This window comes from Palaemon carinicauda, chromosome 25 (assembly GCF_036898095.1).
Source record: "Palaemon carinicauda isolate YSFRI2023 chromosome 25, ASM3689809v2, whole genome shotgun sequence".
Taxonomy (NCBI): Eukaryota; Metazoa; Arthropoda; class Malacostraca; order Decapoda; family Palaemonidae; genus Palaemon; species Palaemon carinicauda.
The window spans coordinates 76,675,225-76,687,724 of record NC_090749.1 but is presented as its reverse complement, the minus strand read 5'-3'; the positions used below and the strand labels follow the sequence as shown (position 1 = coordinate 76,687,724).

The 12,500-nt window shown below is 34.7% G+C and overlaps 1 protein-coding gene across 11 annotated transcripts in view; it reads right to left on the bottom strand.

Annotated features, from left to right (window-relative positions):
* Nucleotides 1-12,500, bottom strand: part of Tdh (L-threonine dehydrogenase) — a 45,532-nt gene that overhangs the window by 8,602 nt on the left and 24,430 nt on the right. For all 11 annotated transcript variants that reach the window (XM_068349410.1, XM_068349415.1, XM_068349409.1 and 8 more), the window contains exons 3-4: nucleotides 6,555-6,721; nucleotides 5,703-5,816 (exon numbers count right to left, since the gene is read on the bottom strand). In XM_068349410.1, coding sequence (XP_068205511.1) covers nucleotides 5,703-5,816; nucleotides 6,555-6,721 — 281 coding nt within the window. The remainder of the gene's footprint in view (nucleotides 1-5,702; nucleotides 5,817-6,554; nucleotides 6,722-12,500) is intronic.

Here is a 12,500-nt window from a genome sequence, read left to right as displayed (position 1 = left end):
GCAATAATCAAGCCTTGATATTACATGGTTCATCACTAAAATTTTTGTACTGCCCTCTGTTAAATATTTTCTAATAAATGCTATGTTTATCAGGTGATAGTTACGCACTTTCACTGTGTTCACTATTTGGTCCCTCATTGACAAATTACAATCTATCAGCACACCCAAATTTTTCACAACAGGCACAATCCCAACATCAGCATTACCCATTTTTATATTTTGAATTAACTGGTAATTCTTCAAAGCCTCCTTTGTGCCAAAAAACATACATTCTGTTTTATCATCATTTAATTTGATCTTTTTCCTCAGCATACATGTTTTTATTTCAGTCATTATCTCATCAATTTTCTTCTCTGTATCTTGTGTTGTTGAAATTGAAAGGTAGAATTGAGTATCATCTCCATATAGTATAAAGCCCACTTTTTGTTTTTTCAAGATGTGTGAAAGCTCGATAGTATATATGTTAAACAAGATAGGGCCCAGAACACTACCCTGTGGTACACCCTTCATAAGAATTCTCTTACTGGATCGGTTTCCAGAAACTTCTACAATAGTCTTCCTATTCATTAAGTAACTTCGCAAAAAATTCAGTGCTTCCTCAGTCACTCCAGTAGACTTTAAGTCGTCAATTAAGTACTCGTGCACAACAGTGTCAAAAGCAGCACTAAGATCTAACATGATCAAAATTCCACACTTTCTCTCATCAAGAAGACCTATCATATCATTCATTATTGATCATAAGGTAGTTTCTGTAGAATGATTAGCTCTGTAGGCCGATTGATTTTCCGGGAATACCTCTAACTCATCAATATGCGCCCATAATTGCTCACTTATGACTTTTTCAATAAGCTTCGACATATAGGATAAATTTGAAATGGGCCTTTATGAATTTAGCTCGTTTACATCACCTTTTCCTTTGTAAATTGGTTTGATCAACGCAGTTTTTTTTCACAGCTAGGAAAAAAGGATTGTGATATACTTAGGTTAATTATGTTCAGGTAAATATTATATACAACTTGCTTGTTTGGAGCTTCACTTATTGAACTGTTTGGGAAAGGGTCGTTTCCACAATATGTATTCTTCATCTCTTTCATAACCTTTAACAAGTCGCACATATTTATTTCCTTAAATTTTATTAACTTCTTTCCCTCCTTCACTGGCATAGCTGACTGTCCTTCCAAGTGATTTTGGGGGAAGCCTCTATAGATTTTATCAATTTTTTCATTGAAAAATATAGCAAATTTCTCTGCACAATCATTGTCAGGCAAGACATATTTTTTCTTTAATCCCATCAAATCATCTAGGTTTTTGAGAAAGTCCTTCATGTTATTGTTTTTTTTTTACATTCGCCGTTGTAGAATTTTCTTTTTGTTTTTTCTAACAGGATGTTATAGTCATTTCTGGAATTATTATATAAATTTCTGGCTTGTGAGGATTTGGGTCTTTTCCATCTACCATCCATCTTACGTCTGTGTCTTTTTGCCTTTAATAGCTCACTATTATACCATCTAACATTTTCGCGTACAATTATTTGTTAGTTCTTTATGGGACACATGGTATCGTACATTTTTCCAAAATTGTCGTTATATTTCTTAATATAACACCCAGCACATTCTCTATCTACCATATGTTCACATTGTGTGTTCTCACTAGATATTTTCGCTACACTAGCTTCAATAAAATTCTCAGCATCAAAATTTCCCCGTTCCCTGTATGTGATCCATTTTTTCAATACTCTGATGCAATTTATATTAACATCAAAAGTGATGAGTTTATGTGTTTTTGAGATCTCAAAGTCTGGTTCCACTTCAAGGTTTCTTATTAGGTCAGAATCTTTCCCACATATGACCAAGTCGAGTGTATGACCACCTACTGACGTTGATACCGAAACACTGTTTATTAAATTAAACATCTCAAATACTTCCTTGAGTTCTTTAGTCTTATAATCGTTTTCATCATCTACCCAACAATTAAGGTCTCCACCAATCAATGTATCTTTAATATCGTCCACCACACCCACAAGAATACTAAATTCTTCAATGAATTTCCTCATAATACTCCCTGGTGGTCTACATAATGATATTATATTCAATACCTTACTGTTTCTTGTCAGTTTTAAATAGATATATTCAAACGTTTCAAATACTATTTCATTCATGATAGAAACCCCAGAGAAGGTTTTCGACTCAAAGACACCCACTCCTCCTCCAGTTTTATCCTTTCTTGGTACGTGGTAGAAATCGTGAGTACACGGCGTCATCTCCTGAATCTTTGAGTTATCACTAATATTTTCATGCAACCAAGTCTCCGTTAATAAGCATAAATCTAATTCCATTTCATTAATAAGATTTCTACTCTTTATGGTTTTATTCCCCACCGATTGAATATTCATCAGACCATACTTAACCAATGGGCTAGACTCCATGATCGGTTCTATTTTTTATCCTGGTAAGCTCCTCCTTGTATACTTTACAGTTTTCATCATATGTCTTATGATTCGTATCATTGTAATTCCTCATTGTGCAGTTATGACACTTTAACGTATTTACACTACAATCCGTGGTTCGGTGTTCTTGGCTAAACTTGACACATACCTGAGTCTTGCTACAGTTTTCGGCAGTATGACCAAATTCCTGGCATTTATAACACTGAAATACATTGTAGGAATCATAAATTTTGCAGCATCCTCCAAGCGTGGTATATACTCTATCGTCCTTTTTACGGAAATCTTTCCTGATAGTTGGACTACACTTTATAATGACATGTGACTTACCACTTTGTCTTGATTTAAACTTCCTGATCAATTTAAAGTCCTCTTCATTTTCACATATATCATTCAACCATTCATTCTTCTCCATTACACTGGCAATTATATCATCTTCATTTTCATCAATATTGCAGACCTTGATTTTTGGTTTAAGTAGATCCTTTTTATCTACTTCTACCTTAATGTCATTCTTGACCTCTTCTAAGTCATTTTTAGCCTTTTCTAACCCAGCTTTATCCGCAAAATTAACTACCAAGTGGCCTTGTTTAGAGGTTTTGACCTGTTCGACATTCGTGGTTATCTTCTTAATGATAGTTTTCTTGATCTCTGAGGCCTTCGTATTTTCCTCCGTAAATTTTATGACCAAAGTGTTTTTTTTATTTCAACCTACTTGCATATGTGGTCTTGGTCATATTCTCTTGTTCGTATTCCATAAGTTTCTCTTTCAGCTCAACAATTTCTTGGCGCATATTAAGTGTATTGAGCAGTTATCATATCATAAAACCAGACATCTGTTGTTGTACATTTACCTTCATCTCTTCTATGTTGATGCTTAGCCTCGTCATGTTTTCCCATGATTGCCTGACCAATGAACCATTGGGATTTGCAGTCTCAACACATCTTGGACATTTATAAATGATGTTCCTGCTTTGTAAAAGAATACTTGTGCTATCTCTTAAATTAGAGCAAGTTTCTTCATCATGGTACCATCTTCGGCATTCAACGCATTGTACCCCATCAGCGACATAGGACTCACAGTGCCCACACATGCCATGATTGCCTCCGTCATCACATTCTTCATTAGCTGCTACCATTTTATTTCCCTTTTTCCCTTGGAGTACCATGTCGATTTAGGTCACAAATAGATCGAGATCATTCACGGGATCAAGTTTTTCTTTTCGTTTTCTATAGAAGGGCATATTGAGTCATTTTTGAATGACTTTTCAAGTAGCCCCGCCCCAACGCAAAAGCGCTGGGTCAGGCCTTTCGCTACAGACCTCACATACAAGGAAACCATTGATTTTTAACACTATATATCACTAATATCAACACTAGTAAACACCCACAAAAAGGTTTTTCATAGTATAAACAACGAGATACACAATGATTCCGTTTTAAGCCAGTTTCGATACAGAGCATTAAAACACACGTCCACGCCCGCGCTTGAAATGAATAAGAAAAAGAAAAAATAAAAGTCTGAGAACTGTAATCACAGTCTATGTCTCTGTTTCACAGATTAAATTTATCACACCCATATAATGAGTTCTTATTTCAAAAGAAAAGCCCATGCACTATTAGTAAGCCCCCCCCCCACCCAAAAAAAAAAAAAAAAAAAAAAAAAAAAAAAAAAAAAAAAAAAAAAAAAAAAAAAAAAAAAAAAACAAGGGAAAAAGGGGTCCACAACCCTGTGTTAGATAACAAATCATAATGGAGTTTGAACAATCTTTAAGAATTTTGATACATCCGAAAATGGTTACAGGGAGGACCATAAGCCAATCGAGTAAAAGTTTGTATCAAAATAATAATTGTATACTCTCAGCACTTGATATATTTATTATAAATCTCCAAGGAATAGATTCATCAATTCCTTGCTTTTGGAGGGCTTTCATTACTGCTAAAGTTTTGACAGAATCACAAGCTTTCTCATTGACTATAAATACTATAGCCTTTCTTTATGTAATTTATTTACATGGATTTTGACTTTCGAAGGCATGAATGAAAAAATTACTCTCAATTCAGATGCTACAAATACCCTAGGTCCATTTCAACATTAAACAAAGCTCCAATATTTGAATTTGATATATCATGAGATGCTAAAGAACTCTTAAGCCTTGTATGCCAGATGCACAACAGTCCATTTGATAGTAATATAAGCTCTTTGCCAAAAGTGAAGCGACTGACAAAGATTTTAAGATACTAGAATTTCCACCGTACACTTCTAAGATGGCACTTCAACGGGTTTCATATAGGCACACGCACACATACACACCATATATATATATATATATATATATATATATATATATATATATATATATATATATATATATATATATATATATATATATGTATATATATATATATATATATATATATATATATATATATATATATATATATATATATATATATGTATATATATATATATATATATATATATATATATATATATATATATATATATATGTACATATATATATATATATATATATATATATATATATATATATATATATATATATATATATATATATATATATATATATATATATATATATATATATATATATATAAAGAGAGAGAGAGAGAGAGAGAGAGAGAGAGAGAGAGAGAGAGAGAGAGAGAGAGAGAGAGAGAGAGAGAGAGAGAGAGATTTGTGGCTAAACGCTATTTCACTGTCGTGAAAGTTTCCTGGACCACGGTTTGATTTCCCGCCAGGCCAAAAGCTACTACAGTATCTTTCAGCTGATTCCCCCTTGGGTCTCTGATCCCGAGGTATAAGAATCCAGATATAAAGGTAATGAAATATATGGTTTATTTGAATATGAAAAAAATGTAAATGTGCAAAAATTATCATTCATATATATATATATATATATATATATATATATATATATATATATATATATATATATATATATATGTATATATATACAGTATATATACATATATATATATATATATATATATATATATATATATATATATATATATATATATATATATATTATATATATATATATATATATATATATATATATATATATATATATATATATATATATATATATATATATATATATATGTATATATATACATATATATATATATATATATATATATATATATATATATATATATATATATATATATATATATATGTACATATATATAATTAAAGCAAACCTTTGAAAACTATCATATTCGAACATACCTTGACTAACTACCTCCTTGGATGGTTTAACAATATCAGACAAGATAACATTTTCTACGCCATATTTTGACCTAAGCAGTTTGGCCAGTCCTGTGCCGAGTTGACCAAGGCCTCCTGTATGAAAGAAAAGAACAAGGATTTGAATATCTGAATAGAAATGACACTTTAGTATAAATCAGATGGTAAAGCTGAGCACAAAAGATAAAGACTATGGCAGGAGTCAGTGGGGTTCTTGTGGTGTTAGCCTACGTAGTTGGTTGGGACAGCGTAAAGTTTCTTATTAATTTCTTATTACTTTTCTTTATGGAGAAATTGTTCATTATCTTTTTTTGAAATAAGACAATATGAAGATATTTTTATAATTTACGTAATATGATTTAGTGTTACCTTACCAGGAGTGAAGCTGGTTTGGAAGCAAACAGAGTTGAGACTTAGTATTAGAGTGAACTAAGGATAAGGCGGTCAAAGGGCTAGTCGTAGGGGTGCCGTATCTCCCCCCTCCATAGGAAAGTAAGGTTACGGCTCCTACGTTAGGTTAGGTAGGAAATGTTAGGTTCCGTAGGGAACGTTAGGTTAAGTGGTGTTCTTGTGTTTGTTTGGCTTTTCAAATGAGGTTTTTCAGTCATAACTTTTGCAATATCAAACCATCTAAAATTATAAAAATTTGGTTTTCTCCAATTGTTTTCTTCACAACAGTTCAAAGTACTTATAAATATACCACGACTCTTTTTATTTTCTTCATTAGTTATTTTGTGCTATAATAAATATTCACTCATTACAATTGCTGACCCGGTCTGTTCCAACCAACTACAAAGGCTCAGGATTCTTATTTGTTCGCTATGTCCTCCATACCTGTGATAAGAATCCTTGGAGGATCACCGTTGATTGTATGGCAATACCGAATGGGATGACCAGTGGTGCCAACCCTGCCGACGTTACATGCCAGACTGCCAACTTGACTTTCGAATTTTGAGCATCTTCCAAGAGCAGACTGGAGAAAGCTGGAAATGATTTTGGGCCTGAAAAGGGATGCTAATTTAGATATAGGGTAAGAGTTTCTCATGGATTATAAGTCCCAGTAATTGTTAATGTTAAAATCTCCATTTAAATATTATTATTGAGTTATTTTCTTGTCTTTTACATGGAGTACAAGACTGTCTGATTTTAAAATGTATAGTAAACAAATATTAAAAATTTAAAACATGATTGCATATTAAGTTTTTTTTTTTCAGGAATGAATGACCATCCTATGGAGAGGTGATTGATAAAGCAACCCTGAGTCATTATCAAACTTATGCCACAGTAAAGATAAAAAAAAAATATTTGAATCCAAAGAAATTCATCCACGAATGGTAAGACTCAATCTAGCCACTAATGACTCTTTGCTTTCAAATTTTATGGTAAAACAATCCATAAGAAAATTATCCTATAGTTTCTGCAATGCAAAACATACCACCCATGCTAAGCAATATGGCCAAATATTAAAAACAGAGTAGTCTATAAAGTAGAACGTTATTGTTTTAATCTTAATTATTTTTCATTTAAATACAGATGAAATCTTTTGACATTAAGTTCTATTGATAGACATCCTTTATCGATGGCAGCCTTCAATGGTTGTGGTTACTTTTCCCATTTGTGAAAAGGTTTGGAAACAGGCTTTTTTTTCAAATTCTTATAGTATCATAACCCACAGTCTTATAACTGATGCTTTAGTTATATTATGTGGTATAATTACCATCATCATCTCCTCCTACGCCTATTGACATAAAGGGCCTCAATTAGATCTCACCAGTCGTCTCTATCTTGAAATTTTAATCAATACTTATTCATGCATCATCTACTTCATGCCTCATAGTTCATGGCCATGTAAACCTGGGTCTTCCAACTCTTCTAGCGCTTGTGGACCCCAGTTAAACATTTGGTGAGCTAATCTCTCTTGGGAGTGCGAAGAGCATGCCCAAACCATATCCATCTACCCCTCATCTTGATCTCATCCATATATCCTAAAGCCTATTTATGCTCATCAAATGCTTTCTGTTAAGGATCCATCTCTTCCATTTTGCTAAGTCATCTCTGGTTAGTCAGGCATAAGAGTATTCAGATTAGTTTGTTAGTCCCTGTGTCATAGGAATTCATCTTCACTGCATCCAATACATCTCATAAGCATTTAGACAGTCCATCCTGCTTCTCCTACGCTGGGATAGGTCATGGAATCCTTTGATATGTTCCTTCTATGATACTGTACATGTTAAGGCACCGTCCATAATATGCTCAGTATTTTGGCTACGGCTAAATCACCCCTATTATTTTTTTAACGCAGCGGCCAAGTTCATCACTCTAGCCCGCATCCTTTTGAACTGGTGACATTTACTCAGTGCTGTGAAGCTTTTCATTTTCTAATAGGTACTCAGAGGCAAGGGATAGGACAAATTCCTAACACTAACTAAAAATAAAGGTTAAACGTTAAAAGTGTCTGGTTTCAGTGCTAATTTGTTCAGAATAGATGGTCACCAGAACATCAGCCGGGCATGCCCAAACCCACACTGTGGTGCCCAACCACAGGAGTGGGTCCCCAGTAAACAAGTTAAACTCACGGTCCCAGGCGGGGATTGATCTGCCGCCATGCGAATGCTAGGCGAACACGTTACCACTGTACTATTGTTGTTGGGGTATTAAAGCCAAAACTTGTTGTTGGCACGGGCCTTTCCCTTGGTTGGCCCGTAGCCAGGAGGCTATACATATGATTGGTGCTTAAGCATCTCTCCACCCAAGCTAAGACTAGGAAGGTCCAGAAAATGGATGCTGATGACTCAGTAGGTAGATCTAAAGTGTACCGCAATCCATTCCTAGCTCATAAGGATACTAGTAGAAACTACTAAATTAAGCAGGAAGAGAACTCCCATCCAACAGATTTAGAGGCAGAAGTTTTTAACAGGCTACATAGCTTATACTCACTCAAGTGAAGAACGTGTCATTTCAAAATTTTAAATTCATAACCAATGGTTCTGCCATTGTCTCATTGTCGATCATGGTTCATGAATAGTACACAGAAGGTAACCTTCAGAATATTCCATCATCTAGCATTCACTTAACATCTTTCTAGATCAGGTCTCTAGTAGCATATGTTAAAGGGATGCAGTTACTGTTGCTATACTCTTGAAAGACTCCTCTGCCATATATATATATATATATATATATATATATATATATATATATATATATATATATATACATATATATATATATATATATATATATATATATATATATATATATATATATATATACATGTATATATATATATATATATATATATATATATATATATATATATGTATATATATATATATATATACATGTATATATATATACATATATATATATATATATATATATATATATATATATATATATATATATATATATATATATATATATATATATATAATCTGATATTTAAGCAAACATAAAAGGCAGAATATTACTCTACTCTATGGATACCAACAATATATTATGCAATAATTCTCCCGGTACATTAATGAATTTCCAAATAGATTTGAATTATTTGTCAAATTTTGTTACATTTTCCAGAAAAAAATATAACTTGCAACGTTTTTATTTGTAAGCTCATTATGATTCCTTTTTTCACATTAAGTGAAAATTATATCATTCTGTGAAATACATCATATGGAAATAAAAAAATATTCATACAGTAGATTCTCAGAGATTAAACGCACCAGAACACGAATAAATCAAGGAACGGAAGGTATTTTCGAAAATTTTTTGCCCAGGACACTGTGTGACCTACCAGTCATGCTCTTTGGACTGAACGACTGCACCTGCCTACTGGGTCAGTCACGCTCTTGGGGCTGAGCAACCGAACGTGCCTTCTGGGTCCTGGGCTAACATGCCTGCCTACAAGAGTTCTGTTCCATTAAAAGTTCAGTTCCAATAAGAAAACTTTGATTCCTGCAGCTATGCTCCTGATATGGAGCAGCTGCTTGTACCAAGAGCACACTCTGTGTGTACTTGGGGGCTAGTGCCTTGTGTTGAGAGCCGCTGCTTGGATTTACAGGCCAATCTGAATGAATGAATGAACAGACACCGAACAAAAGAACCTGTATTAGACCAGGAACCCAGAGTTTTTTTCCTCATTCTTATTCTTATTCTTATTATCACTATTGTTAGCTAAGCAAGGGCTCCAACAGGGTATATAGCTCAGTGAGGAAAGGAAATATGGACACAGATAGAATCGTGTGCCAAAGTGTATCCTCAAGCAAGAAAACTCTAACCCAAGACAGTGGAAGACCATGGTACAGAGGCTATGGCACTAACCAAGACTAAAGAACAATGGTTTAATTTTGGAGTGTTCCTCTCCTAGAATAGCTAAAGTCTCTCTTTTACTCTTAACAAGTGGAAAGTAGTCACTGATTAATAGCTGTGCAGTAGTTCAACCCTTGGGCGAAGAAGAATTGTTTGGCAATGTCAGTGTTGTTAGGTGTATGAGGACAGAGGAGAATATGGAAAGAATGGGCCAGACTATTTAGTGTATATGTAGGCAAAAGAAAAATATGCCATAATCAGAGAGTGGGATCCATTCCCGTACTGTCTTGCCAGTTAAAGGATTTAATAATTCTAGCGGTAGTATCTCAACGGGGGCCTGGTGCCCTGGCCAACCCACTAGAAGAAGGATCTACAATAGTTTCTAGCTCAACTCCAGTTGTAGCATTTCACTCACTTGTTCAGGATTATATAGACATAATTCAGTCCTAATATACATTTAGCAATGCGGCTATCCAATCTGTTCTGGCGCTAAGAATTGGTGATAGTAGGAGATTTTCGTCTGATTGCTCACAGCAAACCAACCTAGTATGAGTGGCCCTGACTAGTACAGCTATCCAATCTATTCTAACACTGTGAATTGATGATGATGGGAGTTTTTCGTCTGATGGCTCACAGCAAACAAACACAGTATGAGTGGCCCTGAGCAGTATAGCTATCCAATCTGTTCTGGCAACTGTGGATTGGTGATGATGGAAGATTTTCGTCTGATCACTCACAGCAAACAAACAGTATGAGTGGTCCTGAGCAGTATAGCTATCCAATCTGTTCTGGCAACTGTGGATTGGTGATGATGGAAGATTTTCGTCTGATCACTCACAGCAAACAAACAGTATGAGTGGTCCTGAGCAGTATAGCTATCCAATCTGTTCTGGCAACTGTGGATTGGTGATGATGGAAGATTTTCGTCTGATCACTCACAGCAAACAAACAGTATGAGTGGCCCTGAGCAGTATAGCTATCCAATCTGTTCTGGCAACTGCGGATTAGTGATGGTGGGAGATTTTCGTCTGATGGTTCACAGGAAACCAATCTAGTATGAGCAGCCCTGACTAGTACAGATATCCAATCTGTTCTGGCCAGCGCAGATTGGTGATGGGGGGAGATTTTCGTCTGATGGCTCACATGAAACCAACGTAGTATGAGCAGCCCTGACTAGCACAGATATCCAATCTGTTCTGGCCAGTGCGGATTGGTGATGGTGGGAGGTTTTTGTCTGATCGCTCACAGCAAATCAACCTAGCATGAGTGACCTTGACTAGTTCAGCTATCCAATCTGTTCTGGCCAATGCAGATTGGTGATAATGGAAGATTTTTGTCTGATGGCTCACAGGAAACCAACCTAGTATGCAGACTTTTAAATGACTTGTTCTAATGCTCGATATGTGTTTAGATAATTCCCTGAGGAGTAGGATGAGTCCCTTGTTAGGGATTATAATAATTGAGGACAAATCTCAAGGGTTCAATGGAGGGATGTCAGAGAGAAAGAAAAAAGACATAAATAAGGAAAAATGGTGTCAGCTAAAAAGTTAAAATTCGTGGAGCAAATATAAGACCGTGCAGTATCAATACAATAATGTAATGAGGCAAAATACTACTGTGTAAGTAAAAACTCATGGAAGCTACAACAAACATTGATAAACGATTTGATAAGGAATGTAAATGAAAAAGCTCACAGATGGTTATAGTGACCAAAAACTAGCTGACAACTTTCTAGAATTCTTTAATAACACAATAGGAAATATAACTTTTTTGTGGAGATTTTAATGAAATTGGTGAAAAAAAAAAAATGAACGGGATTGACAAAGTAATAAATGAATAGTTTATAAAATAGCAGAGTGAGGAAAGGAAATAAGTAAGAACTACAAGGGAAGTTTAAGAACAATAATAATATTAATATAAATCTTCATATATAAACTAAAAAAAAATTGAAAACAAGATAATGAAAACTTCCAAATAACAATAAGAAGAGGAGACAAGATAGAATAGTGTGCCCAAGTGTACCCTTAAGCAAGAGATCTCTAACCCAAGCCAGTGGAAGACCATGGTACAGAGGCTATGGCACTACCCAAGACCAGAGAACAATGGTTTAATTTTGGAGTGTTCTTCTCCTAGGAGAGCTGCTTACCATAGCTAAAGTGTCTCTTCTATCCCTAACAAGAGGAAAGTAGTTAATCTCTTGAGAAGAAGAAGAATTGTTTGGCAATTTCAGTGTTGTCAAGTGTATGAGAGGAGGATGTGCAAAGAATAGGTCAGACTATTCTGTGTATGTGTCGGCAAAAAGGAAATGAGACGTAACCAGAGAGAGGGATCCAATGTAGTGCTGTCTGACCGGTCAAAGGACCCAATAACTCTCTAGCGGTAGAATCTCAACGGGTGGCTGGGGCCCTGGCCAACCTACTATCTCCTGCATATGGTTTCAAGTTTCCGAAGCTAAGATATAGCTTGACTGATGTA